This window comes from Sander vitreus, chromosome 1, assembly GCF_031162955.1.
Source record: "Sander vitreus isolate 19-12246 chromosome 1, sanVit1, whole genome shotgun sequence".
Lineage (NCBI taxonomy): Eukaryota > Metazoa > Chordata > Actinopteri > Perciformes > Percidae > Sander > Sander vitreus.
Genome location: NC_135855.1, coordinates 27480827 through 27508504, shown reverse-complemented (window position 1 = coordinate 27508504; position 27678 = coordinate 27480827). Strand labels below are relative to the sequence as shown.

At 38.7% G+C, this 27678-nt stretch overlaps 4 protein-coding genes across 5 annotated transcripts; 3 read left to right on the top strand and 1 right to left on the bottom strand.

The window, feature by feature from the left end:
- Window positions 1-127: 127 nt before the first annotated feature.
- On the top strand, window positions 128-12041 carry phf10 (PHD finger protein 10). The gene is given in 13 exon segments (XM_078251085.1): window positions 128-424; window positions 426-455; window positions 1815-1924; window positions 3662-3792; window positions 4113-4196; window positions 4409-4533; window positions 4966-5115; window positions 5215-5324; window positions 5511-5655; window positions 5917-6069; window positions 9704-9812; window positions 10750-10938; window positions 11165-12041. Coding segments are annotated over 13 exon segments (1476 nt in total). The 5' UTR covers window positions 128-382; the 3' UTR covers window positions 11263-12041.
- A 602-nt stretch (window positions 12042-12643) lies between these two features.
- On the top strand, window positions 12644-15664 carry psmb1 (proteasome 20S subunit beta 1). Its single transcript, XM_078251072.1, has 6 exons — window positions 12644-12844; window positions 13203-13310; window positions 13680-13761; window positions 14171-14300; window positions 14579-14685; window positions 15058-15664. The coding sequence occupies exons 1-6, from the start codon at window positions 12744-12746 to the stop codon at window positions 15241-15243; spliced, it is 714 nt and encodes a 237-aa protein (XP_078107198.1). The 5' UTR covers window positions 12644-12743; the 3' UTR covers window positions 15244-15664.
- A 1544-nt stretch (window positions 15665-17208) lies between these two features.
- Window positions 17209-19036, bottom strand: psmc3 (proteasome 26S subunit, ATPase 3). The gene is made up of 2 exons (XM_078251058.1): window positions 18074-19036; window positions 17209-17670 (listed from the first exon to the last, which is right to left on the bottom strand). Exons 1-2 carry the CDS (start codon window positions 19016-19018, stop codon window positions 17332-17334), a joined length of 1284 nt encoding a protein of 427 aa, XP_078107184.1. The 5' UTR covers window positions 19019-19036; the 3' UTR covers window positions 17209-17331.
- A 1226-nt stretch (window positions 19037-20262) lies between these two features.
- Window positions 20263-26570, top strand: tbp (TATA box binding protein). 2 transcript variants are annotated; one of them, XM_078251029.1, is made up of 9 exons: window positions 20263-20360; window positions 20857-21094; window positions 21519-21681; window positions 21878-22055; window positions 22278-22365; window positions 23242-23333; window positions 23561-23728; window positions 24022-24116; window positions 25465-26570. In XM_078251029.1, exons 2-9 carry the CDS (start codon window positions 21044-21046, stop codon window positions 25542-25544), a joined length of 915 nt encoding a protein of 304 aa, XP_078107155.1. In that variant the 5' UTR covers window positions 20263-20360; window positions 20857-21043; the 3' UTR covers window positions 25545-26570. The 2 variants fall into 2 exon arrangements, with proteins under 2 accessions (XP_078107155.1, XP_078107147.1); XM_078251021.1 differs by having other exon boundaries at window positions 20263-20366.
- The last annotated feature ends 1108 nt before the right edge of the window (window positions 26571-27678 follow it).

The following is a 27678-nucleotide window of genomic DNA, read 5'->3' as shown; positions in this document are numbered from 1 at the left end:
ATAAAAGCAATCCAAACGGGCCGAGCATTGTAATTGCTTAAGACTGTCGTAGGGCGGTGCTGTTTAACCACCTATCGTTACCGTAACAGTGTTTAGAGGCTTTTGAGACAGACTTCTTTGAAGATCATTCATAGCCTTAGCTAACATAATATTTAAATTACCAAATAATAGAATTATTGTGTATAGAATTGAAACACCAATCCCAGTTAAGATGAAGCGAGAAAATAGTCTATTCACAACCTAGCTACCCTCTAGCCCAGAAGGTGGCGGACGGTTATACAACTTAATGTTTGCCAACTGCCTGCCACAAAACTGTACAAGAAGAAGAAAACGAAGAAGTGGCTAGTGAGCTAGCCTAGCTGCAGGCTTTATATAGAGAAATATGGCTGCTGTGCTTCCCGTCAGACCGCCCTGCGACAGCAACCCCGGCTACTCCTGGAGCACAATCGATAAAGGTGACATATATATTCCGCACGAACAACACGAATAATAAATAACTCTAAATAGCTCTGTTCAAGGAGCTCTGCACTGTTGCTTGCTCAGCTAACGGCTAGCAAGCTAGCTATCCAACGGCTACCTGCGTCCATGAATGACAACTGATGGCGACGTTAGCATCACCCTTTTATTTTCAAGTGTGTGCAGAATGTCAGGGATGGTTTACATCTTCTGTGTCGTAACACAAAACATTTGTTTATATGATTTATGTCCATATAAGAAATATAACGTCACATTCTAATGATGTGAGTGTTATAACAGCGATAACGCCAGCCCTTCTATGTGCCTCTGTTATCACTTTGCCAACTCTAACGTTACATGCAAACTCGTGCTTTTGTTTTTGTTTGACACCGCTGTCATTTTGTGGTAATTTTTCACTGAATTACATTGTATTTGTGCACAATAAATGTCTCCTTGTGGAAAGACAGATATCCCCTCATTATGCTGTATAAGGACTATACTAGACAGCACCTAACGTTAAATCTCCAAAAGTGAACACGTTAATATAGATAATCTTTAGTTTTTTTTTGAGTTTTTTTTTCCCCCTTTTCCTCCTCGCAGACGAAGTATAAGGTAACTAGATTTTAAATACACACTGTGGTTTTAGGAATGATGCCATTATGATGACAGAAGTGAATCGTGATGCTGAGGTTAAAAATGTACAAACTTAGAGTAGTGTGCAAATGTGACAAACACCACCAACTGTACAGTATGTTCCTGTCAGTTGGTTGGGTGATAATTATTTAGGAATCAAGGGCTGTGCTTGGATGGTTTGTAGGTCCAAATGATAAAGATTTTTAAGAGACACAAGCCAGATTTTGTTGAAGAAATAAATCCACGTGTCTGCTTAAATCAGAAGGAGGGACAGCGACATTAAGATTATCCTGGCTTTATTAATAAACTCCTGTGAATCCAGTTGCCCAAATGAAAAACAAAGTGATTTCTATACCTGTGGAAATGTCGAACCACAAATTAGATGGCTAAATACTAGGGGTGTGCAAAAAAATCGATTCATAGAATTCCAGTTATTTTCAGTTATTGTAGGTCTACCTCAATCACATGGGAAAAGTAACTACATTTACATTCTGTGAATCGTTTTTTTGAATCGAGAATCGTTTTTGAATCGAATCTTGAACCTGAAAATGGATATCGAATCGTGACAGTTTCTGAATCGTGCACCCCTACTAAATACAAAGTGCCCCCTAAAGAGCAGTAGGTTTTTATGTGAGTAAACACAGGCCTGCTCTTTGGAATTTGCCAACATCATCACATTATATAATTGTTAAAGTCATAAACTGTGTTTTTATTTTCCTCTGTAGGAGGATGTTATAGAAGAAGAGTCCAATGATGGCAGCCAGCCTCCCAAGAGAAGGAGAATGGGTTCAGGGGACAGCTCTCGAAGTTGCGACACCTTCATTCAAGACCTTGGGTAGGTTGGCTTGATACTTGCATATTCATAACGCAAAAGATAAATATAAATTATTAAAAATAAAAAAAAACTACATCATATTACTCAACTATCCCCTCTTTACTCACTTTTATAGGTATTTATTGCAAAAAAATAAAATTCAAAGAGCTATTGAGCTCAGAAGTGCCAAACTGTCCATCCTGGATAACGTCCAGGCTTAAAATCTAAGTATAAAAATGTGATAAAAATGTCAAAAATAATAATAAGAGCATTAATTATCTACTTTGGCATAATTGTGTCGATGTTTGCAGTGATACCTACAAATATAGTAACAATCCTACCCTTATTTAAAATGTTACTCAAGAAATACTTTTGTCCTTACTTTTGGATTTCCCTAATGTCCTTCCTGGGTAACAGACCTTAAAATCCATAAATTACCCATAATGCAATTGCATAGTCATGACATATGATATTACATCATAAAGAAGATTTTGGAGGACCCCAAAATATCTGGAGATAATAATAATAATAATCATAATCTTAAAAAAAAATTATTTTGCTTTTTCGTTCACTGGTGCACTATGTCCAACAATCATGTGTCTTTCTGGATAACGCTAATAAAATGTATTTGATGTTTTGATATTTAAAAAATGCCTATTTCATGTGAAATCTGGCATTAATGTTTTAAAGGCTAAGATATATTTTAGCTGAGTATGCAGTGTTTGACAGAGTTTTGGTGGGACAATCATGTTTTTGTCCTTCCTGGATAACGAAGATCTTCTGTTACCCAGATTGGACATGTTACTAAAAATAGTTTTTTTTTATTAGTATTTGTCACTTTTCAAGCATTGTGTTGATAATGTTAGATTATATTAATAAAATCTTTGAATCTTTTATGGGATTTTTGCATTATGTCATTCCTGGCTAACGGGATGTCATCCCGAGTAACAATGACAGTCAAGTCATTTAACTCAGATTTTCATGGTATATTACACAATCATGTTTTCCTGAGCTGAGTATACAATACAAACCTGATAACCTTTACTGTAAAGCATTTTAAGACATCTTTCATAATTTTTCTGTTTTTGGCATGAAATATTGCGTGACCAAAATCAAACGATGAGCCCATTTAATTATAAATACCCAAATATATCATATTAATTGTGTTAAAATTTTAGTCTTTTTGAGCAGTGCGTGTTTGGTTAGCTGTAACTATGGATATGCCTAAACATTTATATGCTAAAAAGGTAGACATTTAATATTTTTTTAAATCCATTCCCGTTACCCAGGAAGGACATTTTTCATGGAATAAATCACATGATTCATCAAAAACAATTAAGTTGCATTTCTAAATTTAAATTCCTGTTGTTGAGACGTCTATAGAACACTAATAAAAATAGAAAGTGCTTGAGTTGGAATTTTTTGACACTTTCTTTTATTTTCAGATTTTAAATCCTTATTCGTCTTTGACCCATATGCATGTATGTGATCCAACTGAAATACACAACTGTATCCCTCTTCAGTTTCGTGTGTTCCCCCTCTACATACTTTATTTTAAAATACAATTTCCACATTATCTACATTGTGATTTTTTTTTTTTTTTCGTTGAAATAGCCATCCTAGCTGGGAACCTGTTAGTCTCTCCCATCTCCCTTTTTATATTCTCCTTGCTTGTTAAGCAAAACCACCAAAGACTGATCTTTTTTTAACTTTGAGGTTTAAACCTCATCTCCTGTTGTCCCTCCAATCCCCTTCCAGCCCGACATATTTCCCAGCAGAGAACCTGACAGAGTACAAGTGGCCTCCAGATGACACAGGAGAGTATTATATGCTGCAGGAGCAGGTCAGCGAGTATCTGGGAGTCACATCATTCAAAAGGAAGTACCCTGGTAAGACTGGAGTAAAAATATAAAACAGTACTGTACCTTAAAGGATAAAGTGGTGCTCTTTTTCTTAAAATATGATTGATTCCATACTATAATACTATTTATTTGCTAGTACATGTTCATTTACAAGTATTATTACTGGAATAAAACAGTAAAAATACAAGTATAGGCATTGAGAACGGGTAGACTGGCTTCACTAGTAAGTAGCTGTGCTTCGTTGTTTGTCTGCTGTCATACAGCTGTAATTACATTTCTTTACATATGTTCTGACCTGAATGAAGCTGTTCCTCGACTAGTGATGTTGTTGCTTTGTCACTCTGTAGATATGGAGAGAAGAGACTTGTCCCACAAAGAGAAGCTTTACCTGCGTGAACAGAACGTCATTACTGAAACACAGTGTACTCTGGGTAGGAACCACACCTGACACTCTCAGACCAGAGAGAATTGTTTCACTTCGTTGAAATCCTAACGTTCTCTTAACGCAGTGCATTTAGAGTGCAAATATCCTGGTGCCTTGTTTATGAGATTTACTCTGTAAATAATATTTTTTCCGTGCAAGTCATCAGTGTGTTTGATGCAGTCCGAGTGTGCACATAGTTTATCCTTTGTTTGTTTCCAGGTCTGACAGCTCTGCGGAGTGACGAGGTGATAGATCTGATGATAAAGGAGTATCCCACCAAACACTCAGAGTATTCAGTCATACTGCAGGAGAGAGAGCGGCAGAGAATAGCTAAAGAGTACTCTGTAAGTATACAAACGAGTAAAAAAAGAAATATCCTGGGGCTGATGGTTACTGTGTCTTTTTTATTTTGCAGTAATGCATTTAATAAAGGTCCTCCACTGTTGTAAATATGTTACAATTGTAACATTGTTTCCTGCCTGAAGATGTATCTGCGTGAACCAACCTGAACCAATCCTCTATCTTTCTATTCTCACGTCATCTAAGTGAAATGGAGTGATTGTTAGAACATGTATATATCCTTGTGTGTCTCATTAAACCTTTAGAACACTGTGAACTGAACACTGCTTCGTGTCACTTTGTTCTCTGAGCTCGCCAAGCCAGTAGGTGATAGGATACAAACCACAAAACAATCGTGATCGTATTGTTTCCTAACATCTGTGTACATATATGTACATATCTCTTACTGTGCAGCCTTTGTCTGTTGTCTTTCGTAGCAAATGCAGCAGCAGAACCCTCAGAAGGTGGAGGCCAGCAAGGTCCCTGAGTACATTAAGAAGGCTGCTAAAAAAGCTGCAGAGTTCAATAGCAATTTCAACAGGGAGCGTATGGAAGAGAGGAGAGCGTACTTTGACCTTCAAACACATGTAAGTCCAAACAGGTGCTTCAGCTAACTCAATGAGATTCTACAGGGATTCAGAAAAAGAGCTTTGTGTTACAACATTGTGTTTTGTGTGTTTTCTCAGATTATCCAGGTGCCCCAGGGCAGGTTCAAGGTGCTGGCTCCAGACCTGACAAGGACAGGGCCTTACCCTGTGGCTCTCATACCAGGACAGTTCCAAGACTACTACAAAAGGTACATTACACACTTGGATAATTGCTTTGCTTACAATTTGCCTCTATGTATTTAAGATAATAAACTCAAAATGATGTTCCCTTTTCCTGGAGTGAAACTGTGTTTTCTGGATAGGCTTTCAGCCTGCATTATTTATCACTGTGCTGAATGTTTTACCCTGATGCATCATTGTGTTGTGAACGACAGGTACTCTCCCAATGAACTGCGATACTTGCCATTGAACACAGCTCTGTTTGAGCCTCCACTGGATCCAGAGCTCCCTGCGCTGGACTCGGAACCAGACTCAGACGACGCAGAGGATGGCAAGGGTGACAAAAAGAACAAGTCATCTGTAAGACATTAGGCTGTATACAACTACTCTAGTAACCTATCTGCGTCAGATCAACCATCCATCCTGGATTAGTGGTGCAGATGCTTAATGGTAGAAGTTTATTATGCTGATATGCAAGCAACTGCATGATATATTCTAGGTCCCATGTCAGAATCATTTACCTTTACTAAACTTGACTCAGATAATGAAGTACATTTTTGCACATCACTCTTAAACCCTTTGTCCTTCACTCTTCCTCCCTCCTCTTCTTTTTCTCTACAGGACAGTTCTTCAGGCAACACATCAGACGTCGAGAGCCAGGAGGGAGGAGGTAGACTGGGCAACAAGTCCAAGGCCAAAGACAGGACATCCACGCCGGGCAAAGATGGCAGCCAGCGCCATTCTGCCTCCCACAAAGCCACCCCAGGGTACAAGGTAGAGGACAAAAGCACCTGAACTCTTCTCCAACAACAGCAGCAGCACTTTTATACCCCCTCCTCTTCTTTCTACTGCTACCACTCCCTTACTCAATCCATTCTGCACCCCTCACTAGCTTTCTTCACTTTGTTCTCCGGCTGCTACAGTTTGTCAGCTTTTCAGCTGGGACAACCTGGTACACACACACACACACACACACACACACACACACACACACACACTCACACACTCACACACACAGAGTCAAACACTGGGGGTCCTGTCTTCAGTTTTTGTTTTTATGATTGCCACATGGCATTTTTTTCTCTTCGTACCAGACTGTGAGCAATAAGAACATTTTAAAGGAACACTTGACTGGTTTCTTTTTCACTGCACTTTTTGGGGTTTCAGCGAAGACAAATTTGAACTTTTTGAAGTTTTTTCTTTATGAATGTCTTTAATATACCTCTTGTCTGTCCTCACTTGTCAAAAAAAAAAAAAAAGATACTTCCTAGACAAGTATTTGGATGTTGGCTGCTAGTTTTTCTGTTTCATTTTTGAAAAGAAAAGTCATTTTGTTACTCTAATATAGAAAATATAAACCACATACAATTTGTGGTTGCTTTTAAAACGTAGTTGATGTTAACACTAGAGACTTTTAACATTTATATCTGAAGTGTAGAATGCACTTAACCCTAATGTTTAAGTGTTTATTGGTATGATAATATGCTTTGTTTATACACCATGTGATGTACTGTTAATCTGTTAAGTATCAAAGAGTTGACATGGGGTTTACCTGTCCCTATAATGTCATCTTGGAGAGATGAGGCCATGCTGACCTTGTTCACACTGTTGCTGAGCTGAGCTAGAAGTAGTCTATATGCTGTCTGTCTAGGTTTTTGACTCTGCTGGACAAGCCCCACACCAGCTTACCTTTCATTTTAAATAAATGCATTGAATTTAATCTAAATGTTCAAAGGACTGTAGATGGGAAAATAGTATTATTTCAGTGTACCACTTGGTCCCTACAGCCCACTGTGCTAGTTGATTTGTGTTTTAATTTTTCCGATCCTCAGCCTTGCAGAAGAAAATTTCCAACACATAAAATGTGCTGGTATATTACCGTTAATAATAGTATGATGGACCTGGGTAAGTCCAGTAGACTTCAGCTCAGCGTTGTGGTGTGGGCATGGTCCTTGTCTAGTGTCTGTTTAAAACAGCTACCCATTTTAGTGGGTTTAAGTTTGACTTAAACGTTATTCATCAGATCATTTTGCATATGCTTTTGAGCTCACACACATAGCATGTTGGTAGCCAGAATTCACTAGAATTAGTCAGTAACATAATGTACCTGTGCTATATCAATTTGTGATGAGTACAAAAAAGACCTAGATGTGTAATAGCTTTCAGGCATTTCTATATTGGGAACAAAAAATGCAGTATACAAAGGTCAAGAACTGTATGTATGATCCATTATTTAGTAGCTCTGGTTAACATGACATGTTAATGATTCCAGGATATTCCAAGATTATACATAGATGAGACATTATGGAGATACAAATATTCACTGTGTAATGCAGTTGAATACAGTAATATTATATTAATCACATTAACATCAGCTGCAGCAGATTATTTCTGACTATTAGTATTTTATTTTATTTTAAGAGTGTTTCCCTTGATATTGCTTTTAGTCAACCCAAAATGTGCGGTGCTGGTTTGATTTTCAGAAGGAGCTCAGAAAGTTTCTATGTTGAATGTCAGATATATTGAATTAGTGAATGATTGATGAGGGCCATTGTTGTCACGAGGTTGAGTAGAGTTCAGTTTCACTTGATAATGTACATCATTTGGCCGAGGCAGATGGGAAGTTGTGAGGCACAGCTAACAGGTTGGCATTACCATTATCACTTATTTACATCATAGACATCTCAATTAAAGTGAAAACGTGATGTTTAAACCATACGATCCACTGATCTAAAATCTGTGTGGTCAGCCAGTACAAAGTTCCCACTTAATTGTGTGTCAGTATGTATGCCTCTGTGTCTGAATTATACGTAATGTTTAGAGCTATATGACTCCATACAAAAGCTACCAGATTATATAAAGCAAACATGCCTGAAAGTGAGTTCTCTGAGAGTTTTTTCTTTTTATGTGCATAATATACAGCATTTCTTTTGTTGGCCAAATTCAGTTAATTTAGAATAAAACAGGATTCAACCTCATGAACTGCTCATGTTCTATTTTTCTGTGTGGATGTTTCCACTGAAGAGATGTGTTGGCATTAAGCAGACTCATTGGACCTAATAACGTTGGCTGGACACTGCTTGTAATGTAAGCATTTCATGAGGCCACAAATACATTTTTACAGTTATAGAGTCAGTTTACAGTAGCAATAGGGGCGATCCTTCCACTAATGATTTCAGTAAGGCAACGAGGCCAAAGGGATGAACTGTTGAATTTTAAAATATATATTTGCATATGTATAGTGAGTATGTATGAAAATGTACACAAGGGGCTGCATTCAGCTCTAACTTTTTCTTATTTCCCTCTCCTGCTGCTGTCTGTCTATTAGTTTAGTTCTCTGCTTTGTTTCTAGTCCTGGATATTCATCATCACCAAACCATGTCCTTTATTGACCCTTAGTTTTGTTCCCACGGCTATTAAGTGTAACCTGCTCACTTCCTGTCAGAAGAGATTTTAATGAAGGGTGTCACTATCTTGAGGATTTTGTTAGTCATGTTTACCTCATGAATAACAGGAAAGCAAAGCTAATTTTGTAGATTAGATTTGGTTGATTTGGGGGATACTACTGTATCCTAAGGACTGCCGTAAAACAAACTCACCTTAGCACATGCATATTATTTTATGCTCTTCAGTTGCACCGGTTGTGTTAACTCGTTGAACGTTTGAGTCACATTGTTCATTTTAGTTTAAGCTAAGGCTGTTGCAGTCCAAATATAAAATATTGATCAATCATCCCTGTTTTAATTGTGTGGCTTCCTGTAGAGGGATTCGTTTTAAAGGGTTAAATGTTTTACCTTTGTGACATCCTGATTTAAATGGCCCCAATCCTCCTTATCTTCTGCTCTGGTTCTTTCCTCTCTGAACCGGTTGCACTGAAAGGTATGATGTTTACAAAGCAACTGCCAGATCCTTAGTCAGTCTGCTATGCCAACACTACAGTGACCATACATCTAACGTAGACTACAGATGCCACATGCATGCAAGAGTGTCTTGTTAGACACCATACACCGTTCTTGTATTTGCACCCTGAGATAAGTTTTAATTGTCTGGTACTTTGTACACTGTTGCAGTTCATTGTGAAGAATTATGTTTAGTGCTCTGAGGCCCAGTAACCTGGGGATGCTCCTTGCCCCAAAGACTAAAAACAACAACAAGTAACTAGATTGGTAACATTTAACTTTAACTTTGTTGGACGACAGCTTTGATGACAAGTGATGCAATTTGTGTTTAAAGTGTTTAAACCAATCAACATGTAATTCATGTATTATGCCACCAAAAGTAGAGAACTTCTTTATACAAGATAAAGTGCTCTTTTTTTTCCTCCAGGCATTGAACATTTGTTGAACTACTATTTTGTCCATGACTGAAGGATACACATGGTTTTTATAGCATTATTCTGCCCTTGCAGCCTAAGGTCATTCCCAATGCTATATGTGGCATTTGCCAGAAGGGTAAAGAAGCCAACAAGAGGGGCAAGCCAGAGGCTCTCATTCACTGCTCCCAATGTGATAACAGCGGTAAGTTCACACAGTTCCCTGTTTTTATGTTTTGTTTTTTATATATACAACATCAGCACAATTTAGCCACTTCTAACGTCAGGTGTATTTGTTTTTGTATAAATTATCCCCAGAATAAAAGTATGAACATAAGCAGTTAGCATAAATCAGGTGTCCCTCTGACTCTAATTCTTCATTTAACGTCAGTGATACATAAAATTAACCGATGATTGAAGTGATTATCATTGACTAATAAACCATCTCTTATCATCAGTGAAAGTAAATGTTCAGTTGTCCATTGTACCACAAGCCAACTTAATTTCATTGTGTATAAGCAAAGCAAGTTTTATACTTTCACGCAAATGTTTACACTGCCTTGTTTATCTGCTGTGAGCGTTGACATTTAGACAGTAAATTTTGTATAATTTCAAGTAATATATAATTCACTTCAAATGATTAACACTGACTGCGTGATTACAAAGTCATTTGTGGATTGTCTGTACAGCTATTCATCTAAAGGCTGGATCAAACCTGACAGTTACAACATGGAGAAAAAAAGCTATGCATGTCACATAATCATTAAACTAGTTTGTTTTTAGATAGTCCTGCTTAATATCAATGGGTATCTATAACTGTATATTTGTTATTAAGTATTTCTGACAATACTTTGAAGCTTATTTTAGAATAGATGTGAGTAGATTCTAGAGGTTTCTTTTCTAATGTGTTGATGTCCTCTGAAATAACAGGACAGTGAATTCACATGTGTGTGGAAGGGCCTTGTTCACCTTATGTCTGAATTGGTGTCTTTTGTGTGTGTGTGTCTGTGTCTGTGTGTGTGTGTGTGTGTGTGTGTGTGTGTGTCTCTGTCTGTCTGTCTGTCTGTCTGTGTCTCTCTCTCTCTCTCTCTGTTTATGCATGTTTGCTTCTGTGCATGTGAATCTGTGTCCGTACACTTTAGGCCACCCAACCTGCTTGGACATGAGCAAGGAGCTGGTGGGTGTGATCCAGACGTACTGCTGGCAGTGTATGGAGTGTAAGACGTGCACCGTTTGTCAGCAGCCCCACCATGAGGACGAAATGATGTTCTGTGACAAATGTGACCGAGGATACCACACGTTCTGCGTAGGCATGGACTCTATACCTACTGGTGAGTGGACACACACACACACACACACACGGGCAGACAGATACACAACCACTTACTTGTCTTGATTGGCATTTCACTCGGTGAAAAACACTATGAGAGAGAGAAAAGCAGACATTTACACACACAATTTCTATTACAGACATTCACTAAGTGTATCTGCTTAAAAAAAATAATTGTTTTGTCTGTCTCTTTTATAGCAATTCATTCATTCTCTCTGTCTCCTCAGGCCTTTGGGTATGTGAGGTTTGTGACAAAGATTTCACCACACCCAAGAAGAAGGGAGGAGCCAAAACACCTAAGAAGTCCAAGTCTGCTCAAAAATGATCAACAGCGTCATTAACCACGATACGTTGACCAAATTTGACACAAATGCACATTAAGTCATTTGTTCAATCATTTGCAGACGGTAAATAATGTTAAGCCAATCTGTAAATCAAATCCATCCAAATGTGCTGCACTGAATCCTGTGATCTGCTAACCACTAACAGCCAGCTAACTCATTTCTGTAGTCGGAAATTTGTTTTAGTCTAACAAATGGTGCTTTTGATCCTGTACTGCTGAAAAAAATCACAATGTCAACGGGCTCACTGATGTAATTTAGTTACTTTCAAAACATTTTTGTATGGTTTTGTATTTTTAATTAACATGTATTTAATGCGGCAGGCTAGTAAAAAGCATTTGAATTGAAGTCTTGTCTTAAATGATGACATGGTGCTTGTGGTTCTGTGTAATGAAATGTATTAGACGCTGGCTGTGATCGACATCATGGCTGCAGAAGCTATTTATGTATTGATTACTGAAAACAAAATGTCTCAATTTACATGTATTGATTTTGATGTCAACCATCCACTATTGATTTTTATACAAAAATGTAACCATTAACTGCAATTACATTGAAACTAACCACCCATCAGCTATGATTAGTCAACTGATATTTTTGCAGTCAGCTTGAAAGAGTTTTTTGTATTTTTTTTTTTAAATGATTTTTGTTTTTTGTATTGTCCCTCAGTAAGCAGTTTGTTTAATGTCATAGTCACTGAATTATTAAGTAATTAAGTCATAATTTGTAGTTTTTTTTTCAATAAAAAAATACTTTAAAAGACTCCTATTATCTCTTACCTATTGTGTACAGTGTTTAATTGAATCCCAGTTTTGATACCAAAGAGCAAAACAATCTTTAGTGTACTGAAAAGGTAGATGTGTACTGCTTAGTTTGTATTGTCACATTTTACCTATTGGACTTATTAGAGTTTGAGACTTTAATGGTCCTTGGATGTTTAGAGAATGTATGACATGCACCAACGTACTTGGCAATAAAGCCCTTTCTGATTCTGATGTTCAAGCGAAAAAATTGCAGGAAATTTTGTATTTTTTGGAATTATTCGTGGTGATTTTAACGTTAAGTTTTGATGCATTCAGTTATTGTACAGATAATTTCATTCATATTAATATAATTGTCAAGACGTGTCCCATAGATCTTTTTGGTCTAATAACACACACAGTCCAGAAAATCTGGAATGTGCAATTATTTGGTATCTTCATTTTTAAGTGACTCACAAATAAAGTGACCTAATTCTAAAAAGTGAAATTGTCAGAAATAAAATCGTTAAACCTGGCCTCGCTCCAGTCTAGCTCCCACTGGGACGGCTCCTGCTCTGCATCGAACAGCCTGTGGGGGCGCTCTCGCGCAGATTACATCTGAACACGCGGGGGTGATGACAGTAAAAGAAGAGGCTGCCATATTGCAGTGATACAGCGAGTTTACCGGACTAAATCTTTATCCCCGTTGTTTTCCTGCAATAAAAATGCTTTCTTCTCATACGTTTGAAGACCCAGGGAAGATGAGAGATTATCATTATACTGGTCCAGTAGAGCACCGGTTCTCACCATACTCTTTCAACGGAGGGTGAGTATGACTTTCCAACCGCTGTCTGGTTAGCTAGCCTGCTAGCTAACGTTTACATCCAATTCGGCTGTGCTACCTAATGTTAGCTAACTAAATGAAACTAAACAAAGGTGAAGTTGATGAAAAGTATGCGAACAGAGCAGAGTTAATTTGTCCAGGACAAAAACGCTTCCTCACTTAATCTTAATATGCGAATAGATAGAGATAAAGATACATATTATTAGATAATAACAGTTTCAGTTTCGAAACAGTAGCTTAGCTTTCGTTAGCAAGTGTCTGGGACAACAGTCCATTTTCCTCTGTGGTGAGGTGGTTTATAAGATTAATGAACTACCCTGTGTTGTGTTTCTCCCCCCAGAACCGTACTAGCTGTTGCTGGAGAAGACTTCGCCATCGTAGCCTCAGACACCAGGCTGAGTGAAGGCTACTCAATCCACAGCCGCGACTCACCAAAATGCTACAAGCTGTAAGTTTGCACCGTCACTTAACTGCACTATCAATGAAGGGTAGATCGGCCGTATAAAGACACCACATGTCCATCTTTAGCTGGTCCCTTACCTATTACTTTCATAGTTCTGTGTGAATTTATATTTTATAAAACCCTTTTATCAGTTCAATTTGGAGTGCATCCGCTGAAGTCACTGCAACTCTGCTCAGATACTCTTTTTAAGATGGGGAGTGTAGTTGGTTCCTGCTGTGTGCTCAGCGACTAGCTTCAGCAAAGCACCAGTTGGTATCTGTGGCTAAAATCACTTAATAGCCACATGACTCGAAAACCAATTGAACATTTCAATATGCTGATTGTCACTGTTTGTGCTTCTTCTTCCCCTCACAGGACGGACACAACTGTCATTGGCTGCAGCGGTTTTCATGGCGACTGCTTGACTCTGACTAAAATCATTGATGCCAGACTAAAGGTGGGCTGTTGCAGCAAGGTTTTTCTCTCTTTAGTCTCATCCTGAAGGGAAACAATGGCACATGTGTAGGCGGCTTTAAAAATGATCTAATTCTGCTGACTGTCCTGCCTCTGCTTGCACACCAGCGGCGTCTGTTGATCGTAATGGTATCCAAGACAGAGTTGACATAGGGCAGCTATTCTAATGTGCCTTGTTGTCCTTAATGATGACATTTGTATTTAAAACCTAAAAATCTCTTACAGTAAAATATCTATCTCTAATAATGTCCAGTGTCACTTCGGATAATTAACAATAAGGACATCATCCTTGTTACTTTTTCTTTAAGTGAATTGCGTCCTGCACCCCTACAAGACCTACAGTGGATGTCGCAGGCTACTTAATTGTTACTAACACCCTGCCCCTCTCTCAGATGTACAAACACTCGAACAATAAGACAATGACCAGCGGTGCCATCGCAGCCATGTTGTCCACCATCCTGTACGGCAGGAGGTTCTTCCCCTACTACGTCTACAACATCATCGGAGGACTGGATGAACAGGGTATGTACTTCAATGCTGCTGACATTAAGTAAATGTATCACTTTTGTATGCATATGCTCTGGATTGTGTGAGTAAAAAAAGCTGCATGTTTAGGCTGTAGCTATGTTTCTTGTATGTGATGATTGTAGGGGACAGGGAATGTTGCCTGGGTTGTTGCCTATATTGTGCTTCATTGTATCACACACTAAGTTTGTGTTTTTTGTTTAATCTGGACATTTTTAAAGCTTTCACTATGTTCTTTGTGATAAGTTTTTTTATTTGTAATATTTCTAATGTAGGCAAGGGAGCAGTGTACAGTTTTGACCCAGTGGGCTCCTACCAGAGAGACACCTACAAGGCCGGAGGATCGGCAAGTGCCATGCTACAGCCACTACTGGACAACCAGGTAAATATTACCCACTGCATGCTGACCTTTTGTTGCCATAATCCCACTATGTTTATGTCATCAGTAGGGTTGGGTACCTAACTCGTCCTTATTTTGTGTGAGGTGTAGAATGTTCTAAATAACAATTTTGAAATTGAGAAGTTTGGACTTATTTTTTACAACTGAAATTATATTTTGTTATTACAAGGAGAGCAAAATACTGAAAACGGTACTGTTGGTACTGAAATCCAGGTACCAGTATCAGTTCAAATGTGAACGGTACCCAACCCTAGTCATCAGGTATTCAGACAAATGCAGTACTCCAACCAAGTTTCCTTACAACGGACAAGGTACGCTTACATCTGTCTTTCTTTCCAACACGTCCTTCCACAGATTGGTTTCAAGAACATGGAGGGTGTGCAGCACGTTCCTCTGACTCAGGAAAAGGCCGTTCAGCTGGTCAAAGATGTTTTCATCTCAGCCGCAGAGAGAGATGTCTACACTGGAGATGCCCTTCGGGTCTGCATCATCACTAAGGAGGGCATCAGTGAGCAGACTGTACCACTGAGGAAGGACTGAGGAGGGATATGTTGCCCTTTCTCTGCTTTTCTCTTTGGTCTGTTCTTTCCACATTCACCTGTTGGTTTTGGCCCCTTTACAACAAGTTTCTTAAAATAGGAGTGTTGATCTAGAATCTGCTTCTAGTGGCCTCTTGGTCAGGTTTAATCTGGGGAGTGTATTTTCCATTTTTTTTATATCCACTCACAATTTCCGTCATTTGAAATCAACCCTTTTCTCCTGCTTACCACAGTTATTGCCTTCAGTTTCTGCTATTATTCCATCCTTGTATTTGTGCTCTAGCAAACTTATTCTAAATCAGCACTCCTGTTCACTCATTCTGCCTAGACTCATCCCCTGTTCTGATTTTTCATTATGTCTAAGAAGGATACATACCCTGCTGTTCTTTTTACATTCTTAATAAATGTAAAGAATTGAAAAATTGTGTCTTCTTGTTCGTTGCATGTTCTACACACATGGACACGAGACGGACACACTCCATCTTGGGTAGCTTAAGCTTTTCACAATGTTGTCTTAAATAAATACACTTTTTTTGGCATATTGAAGTATTACTATTCTCTCCTTAAAGACATTGATCTTTGTTCAGGATAGCGTTTCCTGAGTCAGTTTTACACAACAGTAGCATGTGGCAGCACCATGCTGAGCTGAGGGAACCAAAGCCACACTGACCTAATCTACTATAATATGTTATACTTTGACAAACTGTATCTGTCAGGTGGAAAGTTTTTTATTTTACAATGTTGAGTGATAGACTCCACTTTCTTGATAAAATCACTGGTGTACACACCACTGATCTGAATTAGAGCAACACATGTCCTTATATTTATTTTTATTTAAATATTTTATTTATAAGGACAACAGTCTGAAATGAAATGTTCAAGTTTTGTGCAAGTAGTTTGTCATTATTTGGTTTGATAGTTTTTGTTCACAATTTTGAGGACACTTTTACACATTGTTCTAGTTATTGGGAAGAACAATTTTGAGGACACTTTTACACATTGTTCTAGTTATTGGGAAGAACAATTTTGAGGACACTTTTACACATTGTTCTAGTTATTGGGAAGAACAAGCCTTACTGATTTGGTCTCTGGTCATCTTAAGAGCTGAAATGCAAGATGATTTCAATTACAGCAATAAACCACCTGCTTGCATACAACAGCTCCTGCTCCAGGATTGAGGACCACTGCTCTGCATTCATCCATCCATGTATGCATATCCCCAGAGGTTTAGGCATCTTTAATTACTACCACAAGTTACAGCAGGTTACCTCGCTAATAAACATGTCTTAGCATGACCAGTGTGGTTGAAATAAACAAAAGCAGACACATCATGTCTTTTATTGAAACACACGTCATTCTCATCTAAAAGTTACTCCTATAGACTGTAGGCCTCTCTCACTGCAGACATTTTGATCTGTCATAGCAGAAAAAATACAGTTAAAACTAATATGATGGCTGCATTCCATTTAGATGTCCCAGTTTCACAGTTATGTATAGTGCAAGTGAGCTCAGTGGAATGGCTTACTGGGGTACTTGCTGAAGATAGGCTGTCATTGGCAAATTCAAAACATCTGCCAAGAAATAGGCCTATTGTATTACTGCTATTGTATTATATCTTCATAGTTCTTAACTATTAATAACTTGTGGGTTTTGTGTATCGGGCTGTAGACTGTTTTGTTGTCTCAGTTTTTCCTGCAGTAACCTCACCTGTTATGTGTCTAATTAGTGTGAAGTGTCTAATTTTCTGGCAACATTTTAATATGCTTCATGTTTTTTCTAAATAAACTATACGCTTGCAAGTGGGAACCTACATTGGACTGAACGAACACTGGGCTCCAGCCCAATAAAGACTGTGCTTCTCTGTTTAATAATATACCATCTGTGATATTATTCTGCACCTCCTGGAAGAGTGAAGACACAGACATTCCTATTTATGATCAGCAGGAGAAAAAAAACAAACACTTAATTATGACATTTTATTTCTTTTTATTAACCCAAGTAAATCAGCAACTGTAACAAGTGTTTACTCAACAAGTATTTTAATAATCAAAGACTCTCTCACACACAGACACGGACACAGACAGTGTCCTCAGGCGTAGTACTGAAGGTTGGCCTTCTTCTTGGCTTGAACCTCCAGGATTCCCTCCATGTAATCTTCATGGTTCAGCTCTGTGGCCCCGCGGCGCAGCGCGATCATGCCGGCCTCCACACACACAGCTTTGCACTGGGCTCCGTTGAAGTCGTCGGTGCAGCGAGCCAGCTCCTCATAGTTGACGTCAGGACTGACATTCATCTTGCGGGAGTGAATCTGCATGATGCGAGCTCTGGCCTCCTCATTTGGCATGGGGAACTCAATCTTTCTGTCCAGACGACCTGAACGGAGCAGCGCAGGATCCAAGATATCCACTCTGTTGGTGGCAGCAATCACCTAGAAAAAATAAATGAATGTAGTTATACTGTAGTCATCATACGGTATGGTGACGATTAGAAAGACAAAAGATTAAAAGGAAAGTTGGTGCTTAAATTTTGTTATAAATAGAACAGTCTTTTTAAACTTGGTTGTTTGAGATTTGAATCCATTACACTTTTTAATGAGTAGTTTGTAAAAGCATTTAAGTTTGAGCTGTCCTGTGTGCCCATATATATATATATATATATATATATATATATATGTAAATATTTACACAATTTTGTTGTCAAAGTAACATCACAGAGAAATTACTGAGTCAGATTTCTCCCATAACGATACTCGAGAATGTCAATATACTGTATGCATAGTTTATATAAAACATATAAGGTTATTATACAGGGTTTTTTGGCAGCATATTTACCTTGACCTGCATGTTGGGCTGAAATCCGTCCAGCTGGTTGAGCAGCTCCAGCATGGTCCTCTGCACCTCTCTGTCTCCAGCCTTCTCGCTGTCAAACCTCTTGGTCCCGATGGCGTCCAGCTCGTCGATGAAGATGATGGATGGGGCTTTCTCTTTGGCCAGTGCGAAGGCGTCTCTCACCAGCTTGGCTCCATCTCCGATGAACATCTGGACCAGCTGTGGACCGGCCAGCTTCAGGAAGGTGGCCTTGGTCTGAGCGGCGCAGGCCCTGGCCAGGAGGGTCTTCCCAGTGCCAGGTGGCCCGTACATCAGGACGCCCTTGGGTGGCTGGATGCCAAGGTTTTCAAACTTCTCCTTGTGGTTCATGGGCAGGACGATGGCCTCCACCAGCTCCTGGATCTGCTTGTCCAGCCCTCCAATGTCGCTGTACTGCTCTGTTGGGCGCTCATCCACCTCCATGGCCTTGACTCTGGAGTCATACTCGGTGGGTAAGGTCTCCAGGATCAGGTAGGAGTCCTTGTTGACACCCACCAGGTCTCCGGGCTTCAGCTTCTCGGCGTCCACCAGCCCGATCACGGGCAGGAAGTAGGTCTGTCGAGTGGACGTCTTAATGACGGCGCACTTTCCTTTCCTCTGAGAGTCCAGGTCCACATTAGCCCCGTCCTCCTCCTGGTCGTTGGGGTCCACATCCAGCAGCTCGATCACGTTAGACACAAGGTACGGCAGGGTTTTGTTCACCTTTATCTTCTCCGTGTTTTCTTTGATTTTATCCTTCATAGCCTGCAGCTCGTGGGTCACCCTCAGCACTTCGCTCTTCATAATCTTTATCTCGCTGTCGAGGAGACGAGTTCGCTGAACTATCTCGTCTGTGGACATTTTTAACACTTCTTCGCCGATTCCATCTTCCACTTCGTCCCAAACTGATTTGTCACTCAGCGACGCCATCTTTGCTCTGTCTGCGGTGAACTGTGACACGGCGGTAAATAAAGGCTCTACTTCCGGAACGACAGCGAGACCCTCTCCTGCTACTAGCCTAGCCAGCTCCTAGCTACATAACTTTTCCACACACAAAACAATCACATGAAATATTGTAGACATTGTTAAAAAAAAATCTGTCTTTAAGCAAAATTGCGTTGATAAAGGTATTGATTTTTAAGTAATCTATTTGATGCCGACGGTTCATTGTTTAGTTATGAACTATAAAAAAATGTTTTAATAAACAATTATTAAATTATTAAATTTAACCCAATGTATGAGGAATTTTTCAAACACCAAATTAGTCTTAATTGCATTCTTATTTTTAAGGTCTCTAGTTTTGTTACATTGATGCAGTTATAGATGTACTTCTTGTGAATGAGGAATTTTCCTAAGAATAAAATAAAATTTTTCATCTCATTATCTTTAAAACATTATAAGAATGTCTTTATCTTGAAATTGAATTGTTTTCCCAGTTTCCCTTTTTAAAAAAATGTTAAACATTAACCCAAAATATTCTGGTATGTATACATACAGCGATAAAACAAATGACAAATTGTTTATTTTTCTAGTTCAAGTGCAAGGATATTCAATATCAAGTCTAAATCAGGGAAAGGGGTTTTGGGATAACATTAGAGGGCATGGCTATATTACCAATACGATTAAGTACACATCAAATGTTTACACAATATTTGTCCTACAAATCTATATTTCTCCAAATTCTTAGATATTGAAAACAAATTTTTTGCATCAAACCAGAACCTGTAACACATTTATTTTACAATTGTATACATTCAATTACTTTTGGACTTGAATGACACATTATATTTTGTAAAACTCGTGTAAAACTAATAATATCAACATTGGGTGTAATAATATGATTTTATATTTAAACACATGATAAATATAACATTTAATTCATTGTAAACGTATTGGTTTTATTTGGTAAATTTTACTTTAGTAAATGCAACAAAAGTTACCACAATTTCCCTGTTTTATATGTTCTATCTGTAGAAGAATAATGTATGTTTTTTGTCTGTATTATTATTCAGACAAAACATTTTTTTTTATTATTATTTTTTTTAACACTATTTTTATTTATTTCTTAAAGTCATATTCTTGTTTCTCTGTATCGTTATATCGAGTATTTGTCTGAAATGTTATATATTTTAAAAAAATTTAATAAAGGTGTTAATCTACTTCCGGAAGAAGCCGACGAGATCTCTCATGAGCGCCGAGGCACAAGACTGAGGATGAAACAAACCTGAGGCTGAAATAATTTGGTTCGTGTGGTGGTTTGAACTGCGAGAGTGTGAGTGTAAGTTGACGGGCATTGCACTGTGGTGCACTGGCAAATGTCAAAGTTATTTGCAACTCTTTTTAGCACACAAAGTCACTGCTTTAACTGTAGCGACAACGCGTTTGATTTAATGTTAGCTAGTGTTGCTAATATTAGCTCTGCGGCTAACTTCAGCTAGCCAGTGTGTTGATGTTTCATTTTGGAGGTTGTCAAAACACCCTGCTAGAAGACTACTTGGATAACGTTATAGACACATTTGTCACCCGTTTTTGCACACTAAACTACTTAAAGTGCACATAATGCACTGGGGCCAAAATGAATGAACGAGCTCACGTTAAATAATGTTAAAGCTTAAGCAGTGAATGTGTTCGCGCCACCGCTGCAGCTGCACAAGTTCAGCTTTAAGTCATTTGTAAGTTCTTCGCTTAACTTTGACGATCCACTGTGCTAAATAACTACCAGTAATACAGCTTGTCTGAGTAAACCTTGGTTCTGTCCATCTTTTCAGTCACGACATAAGGGACTGCCAAAGAGAAGAAACAAGAAGAGGGTGTTTCTGCAGAGTCCAGTCCACTGTGGTTGTTGGTGTTTTTCTATTGTAATATAATCTCTACACGCACAACTTTGAGGCACCTGCTGTGTGAAGTTACTTCCTGCTGTTGGGTGGCAGTGAATTAACGTGAGGAGCTAAAGAGATGGACCAGAACAACAGTATACCACCCTTCCAGGGGCTGGCTTCCCCTCAGGTAACAACACTAGTTTCAAGTATTTTGTGGTTAAGACATTTTAAAATAAATGTGCCTTCTCACCAACGCAAGCTCCTAGCTTGCTGTAGCTGCCCAGCACATCCACGTTAAAATACTTAAAAAGCTAGCCAAACAAGCTTAACAATGATTTGAAACGTGTTAAGTCCTCTCTTATTTCAGTTACTTGTTACTTTCACAGGTAATATAGATATATAATATAATACAGCCAACGTTTTGAACCTACACCTCAACCCATATACCAGTGTTATTTAGATATTCATTTTATTTATGTAAAGTGATGCACAGTGAAAAACATTGTGACAATGGTGAATTTTTGCATTATCATTTGTCAGTATATTTTGCTCCTAATGTGGCTTTTCTGCTCAATTCCCAACTCTTTTTGTTTTGTTGTGTCCTTGTGCAGGGTGCCATGACCCCAGGCATGCCAATCTTCAGTCCTATGATGCCATATGGCTCAGGTCTGACACCCCAGCCCGTCCAGAACACCAACAGTTTGTCTATACTGGAGGAACAGCAGAGGCAACAGCAGCAGCAGCAGCAGCAACAGGCACAGCAGGCAAACGCAGGTACAACACACACCATAGTCATATTCCATCCTTTCCCAGCGTTATGAGGTGAGATCATAGTAGCCCTAGAATTGGAGTCTTCCCCGTTTCTATTTATTATTCCGAGGAAATAAAATGATCATCCACGTCTGAACCGTAGTTTAAATATAACATCGGTTCATATGATAGAGGAAATAATACGTTCTTTATTCTCCAGGCCTTCCTGGAACGTCGGGGCAGACCCCTCAGCTTTACCACTCCCAGACAGTTGCAGGCACGACCACCACAGCGCTACCAGGGAACACCCCGCTCTATAACACCCCGCTGACACCCATGACCCCTATCACACCGGCCACACCAGCCTCGGAGAGCTCTGGAATAGTACCACAGCTACAGTATGTATCGTATCAAATGGAAAAGTCGTCAAAGTATCAGTTTATGCCACTTGTATCAATCACACTTGGAAATTGTCTAGCTATACACACACACTTTCCCTTTTATGTTATGTTACCTTAGTCAGTGGTAACTGTTCAAGTTAAGCTCGAACAATTCTTTCTTCTTTCTATGTATCTTACTTATTTCTTTTCTCTGTGCTTTTCTTATTTTCCCTACTTTAGAAACATAGTATCTACTGTAAATCTGGGCTGTAAACTGGACTTGAAGACCATCGCCCTGAGAGCCAGGAATGCAGAGTACAACCCAAAGGTGAGACTGCCACACATTACAGTGATCAGCTCTATGTTTCTCAACAATGGGACTTTTTAGGCGATGGGGCTGAAAGGAAAATTACCGCTTATTCCAACCTGCCGTGTTTCCCATAAATGTTTCTATTGTGGCTCTTTGGGTCATGCTAACTTTGCATTCACCACCTATGTTGTAGAGTGGCAGGGAAATGTGGATTTGTCAATAACAACAAATATCAGGTCAACCAATCGCATAGAATTGCCAGAAAGGCTAACCGCATAGGGATTATCTACATCCCGGTCAACTTGCATGTCGTTTTGTTTATATGTGTCCAAAAAAATGTATAACCAGATACCAGTGTTTAGACCTTTTTCATGGCAGACATTTTGACTTGTCATAGCAGGAAAAGAACAGGTGATACTAATTTTGTTAATGAAGGCTCCGTTCCATTAAGTCTCCTTGTAAGCCTTGACAGTGAGCCAGCATGCACAATACCAGGACCCTGGAGCTAGCTCACCTAAATGGAATGCAGTCATATATAATATTATTAACACCTGTGCTCTTCCTGCAACAACATGTCAACATGTCTGTTTGCTGTGAAAAAGGTCCATTGTGCATGCTGGTTCACTGACCTGTCTTGGTAGGTGGCGAGTGCAAAGTTAGCATTACCCATAGCGTCGCAATAGCTACATTTGTGGGAAATCCACAAGGTTACGAGGAATGATTCCATGATCTTTTTTATTTTAGTACCGTGATGCCAAAATTTCCTAAAACTGAATAGTCTAAATGTTGCCCAACTATAAGTTATATATGTATGCTAATCCCCCCCACACAACTATATTTCTGTGGAAGCACTGCTAGCTGAAATAATAATCCTGCTCCTTATATTTCCTGCAGCGTTTTGCTGCGGTCATTATGAGAATACGAGAACCCAGGACCACTGCTCTCATCTTCAGCTCTGGGAAGATGGTCTGCACTGGAGCCAAGAGGTCAGAATACGAGTTATTTGCTGATCTTTCATGTGCTGAAGTTCGTAATAAAAAGCCATATTTTCACAGTAGCAATCTCTCTAGTAGGGATGCAAGCCTTGCCCCGTCTTTCAATAAAATGTTCTCTACCTTCTTGCCTTGTATCTCGTCTCCTTTCCTCTCCTTAATACTTGTCAAACTTTCTTTTTTTCCCCTATAATCCGCCTCGCATCAACTCCACTCTCTAGTGAGGAGCAATCGAGGTTAGCTGCCAGAAAATATGCTCGTGTGGTGCAGAAGCTCGGTTTTCCTGCAAAGTTTCTGGACTTCAAGATTCAGAACATGGTGGGAAGCTGCGATGTAAAGTTCCCCATTCGGCTGGAAGGATTAGTCCTCACACATCAGCAGTTTAGCAGGTCATTTTTGTTTGTTTTATGTCTTGTGTAGGTAAAAGCCATGGTTCCACATTTCTGCTTTTTTGAAAGCACCAGCATATGAACACTGCGTTATGAGCATTTCCTGTTTGTAGGCCACATAGTGCTGACACAGATGAGTCTAGATGGGGTTTATTCTTGTTGACATGCTCCTATAGAAGCAGAGTATCATCTGAAAGCATTTATGTGGAATTGTGTGCAACTTGAAATTGATGCATTTTTAAAATTAAGCCAGTACTTGTAATGAATTAAATAACACAATTTGTCTGTTTCAGCTATGAACCGGAGTTGTTTCCAGGACTGATTTACAGAATGATCAAACCCAGAATCGTCCTGCTCATCTTTGTTTCTGGGAAAGTTGTACTCACAGGTAAGACCTGCTCCTCTCTGCTAATGGCTTCACTTCACTCATTGTGCTGCTCTTTCTCGGGTCACAGGATATTAAAAACTGATCGTTTGAGTTTTTGTGCACAGTTGATGTGACCGATGATGCACTTTTTTAATCTGCAGTTATTCTTTAGTCCTTGGGAGACACTGTCAGTAATTCCCACTCTTCAGATCACACTAATAGAGCTGTACTGGTTCAGGTTTTTTGAGGCAGATACTAGAGGTGTGATGAGATTTACCTAGGTAAAAGGTGTCTCGCGATATCAGTACACACGTGAGGAGCAGCAGCCTTGAAATTAGTCTCGCTCGCTCTATCCCCCCCCTCGAGACACACGCATCTGCAGCGTGCAGTTCACTGTCTCGCTCAGACCGCTCTTTCTCTGTTTAAATGAGTTGGGAAGCGGACTGCAAAACCTAACTTTTGTTCTCCCTACGTCCTATAATGGTCATAAATCGATACTAGAGTAGCCTACTTCCTTGTTTATTGCTACAATTAATAAAATGCATGGTAATTTATTTGTGCTTTAGAACGTAATCAATGTGAAACAATAGTAAAATAAGCTTTATTTCTCTGTCTACTGTATGATGACAAATTCAATCAGAAAGGGTTTTATTGCCAAGTATGTTTTTTAACACATACAAGGAATTTATTTTGGTGTTGTTGGTGCACGTCACACATTCTTTAGATGGAATATTAAACAATATAAGTATAGGTACAAACAATATAAGTATATATACAAGTACAAAACATTTGTAGTACAAGTACAAAACATTTGGTCTCAACTACTGCCAGAAAACGCTTGGTTATGTTGTAATCTTGGTTCTCTGAGTGAAGAGACTCTCTCTCCACCATACATATCATATGGAATAAGTAACGGTGTAACTGTTAGTTATACAGGAGAGAAGCCAGTTATCTGAGTTTGTGGCAAAACCTTTTCATTTTGGGACTTTTCGATCTTATTTCTTCATTGTAGTTTTCTGTAAAATAGTGTTAGTCTCGTCTCGATCTTGTGAACCCAGTCTCGTGTCTCGTCACACCCCTAGTGGATACTGATCAATATTTTAGGGTTAAAAAAAATAATTTATAATTTTGAGAATTACTATAGATAAATAGTTGTAAAAAAAATAGCTTGACAAACTATTTCTTGTAACTTATCGACCATGCTGACGTATCGGTCAAGCTCTTCCCACAATCTACTATAACCTCCAATAGAATGAGTTAGAAATGGAAAAGATATTCCAGAACATGACGTCAATGGGTATAATGTCATGTTATAGGCATTGCCAGTGTAACTCATTGTAATGAATAATATGTGTTTTTGATTTTTAAGGTGCCAAGGTGAGAGCAGAGATCTACGAAGCGTTTGAAAATATTTATCCCATCCTGAAAGGCTTCCGCAAGACAACGTAGAACCTGCAGCTCCTTCTTTTACCTTATCTCCCAAACCCCGACTTTTTTTTTTTTTTGTATTCACAAGAAGTGTCAACTATATGTTGACCTCCTAAAAGTGGACTGCTGTTGTACAGGGATGCTAGTCATCATTGTTTTTCTGGGTTTTATCCCTCCAGTGTTTTCAGATTTATTTTGCCGTGCTTTGATCACAAGTGATGGCATATTTTATACACAGACCGTTCATTTCACACCCTTTCTCTGTTTTTCCTCAGCTCAGCTGTTATTTTCAGCTTTTTCTGTTGTCCTGATCCCATCCCTGATTGTACATAAGACTGTAAAGAAATGTAAAAAGCGCTTGTTAGAAGAAAAGCAGTCTGAGGACTGCTTTTTGTTTTTATTTTAAGCCATTTTAAATAGTTTTGTACTTCACATTTTTATAAATCGTTGGCTCAGTCTCCAAATTGTATCAAGACATGTTGGGGTCTGTCAGATCCACATTCCTATTAACAGTATTTAAGATTTTAGTGGAGTGACTGTTAATCTGGTCTGGGTTCCTAAAACATTTGTACTTATGAATCAACCAGAATCAAAACATGAAGAAAAGACGCTGTTGGTCAGCATCTTCTTTTACTTCTCGCTTGCATTCACGAGCACTAAAATATGGCAAATAAACTATGCATTGTGTTGCCATATTTTTTTTTTGGCCATTCAAAAATATATTAAGTTTTCTTTTAAAGAATTATTATAGGAAAATGTGAATCTGCTGGTTGTTAGTGTTTGGCACTTCTTGGTGAACTGGTTCCGGTGACCGTCAGTTTCACCATGCGTGTCTGCCACCTGACGTCTGTATGGGCAGTAGAATGGCAAAAGAGTTAAGGAATTCATACTAAACTACATCTAGTATATTTAATACTTTGCTCTGTGATTCTGAGTTTAGCAGTGGACAAGCAGGAGACCAGGAAGCCCTGTCCCATCTCAATGCAATTCTGCTTCTGAAATTGTTAATGTGCTGCACTGTGCATTAATAAATGTGTACATACTGGCTATCTTGTTATAAGCTGCTTCTTTTTCTACAGTAATGTTTTTGTGCTGTTTTATATGGAAACAGCATTGTGATAATCTTGCTGTCCTAAGTCTACTGAAAGAGCAGAGTTAGTGGGAAAGGCACAAATACGGTCATCTTGGTCACAATGTATAGTAGATATGTATAGTTTTTAGTTGTACCACTGTACCACTTGTAATATTCTGGGCTGATATTGCTGTTTAAAATACCAATTTGGCCAATTGCCAATACTGATTTCATTTTGGTTGTCTACTCCTTTTGTGCCAGGGAAACAGAAAAATCATTATAAAAAAACAAACTACCTTTTAATATATCCATATCTCACCTGGAAAAAGATTCCTTTTTTGAAAATAACTGCTTCAACAGCCTTTTTCATCTTTCAACATAACATTTAGCTAAATATTAAAACACTAGCCACTGCAATCGGTAAATTACACCTTATTTGACATATTAGGTGAAAAATAAGATGCAATCATTGCAGTCAACAAGGCGAATATCGGCCAATAACTGATGTTTGGCTGATAAATCGGCATATCTAGTCAAAACAGCCTTTATTTAAATTGAGGCTGTGTAACTGACAAGAAACCTCAATTTACAACTTAAATTCCAAAGCAATAAAATGCACCTTTATTCAATTCAATAGACTCTGGAGTTTGCTGCTACAGCCTCACTGGTCTGCACTGACCGGTATCTTATGGCAGCTAATGTTACCGGCAAACTTTAGAGAGATATTGCTGTGTAACATTATTCGGCCAGTTTGCTGAATTAATAGCTCTTCTTTACTTGCGCTACTCATACATTGTTTTATCATTTATCATTATCTTGTAATTGCCACGACTTGTTTTGCTATTTAAAAGTTACATTGTCTCTTAACTTTCTTTGCTAAATTAGTTTCATGTAGCACAAATATGATCTTTCTGAGATGTATAACCCCTGATTTAATTAACCAGCCAGTTAAGATGACATTGCATAATGTAAGTGGGGGACATAATTGACAGGTCATATTTTAACTGTACATTATCTGTCTTGGACTCATAAAAAAAATTGCAGAAAATCAGATGAATGCTTGTTCAGATAACTTTGTTAAAA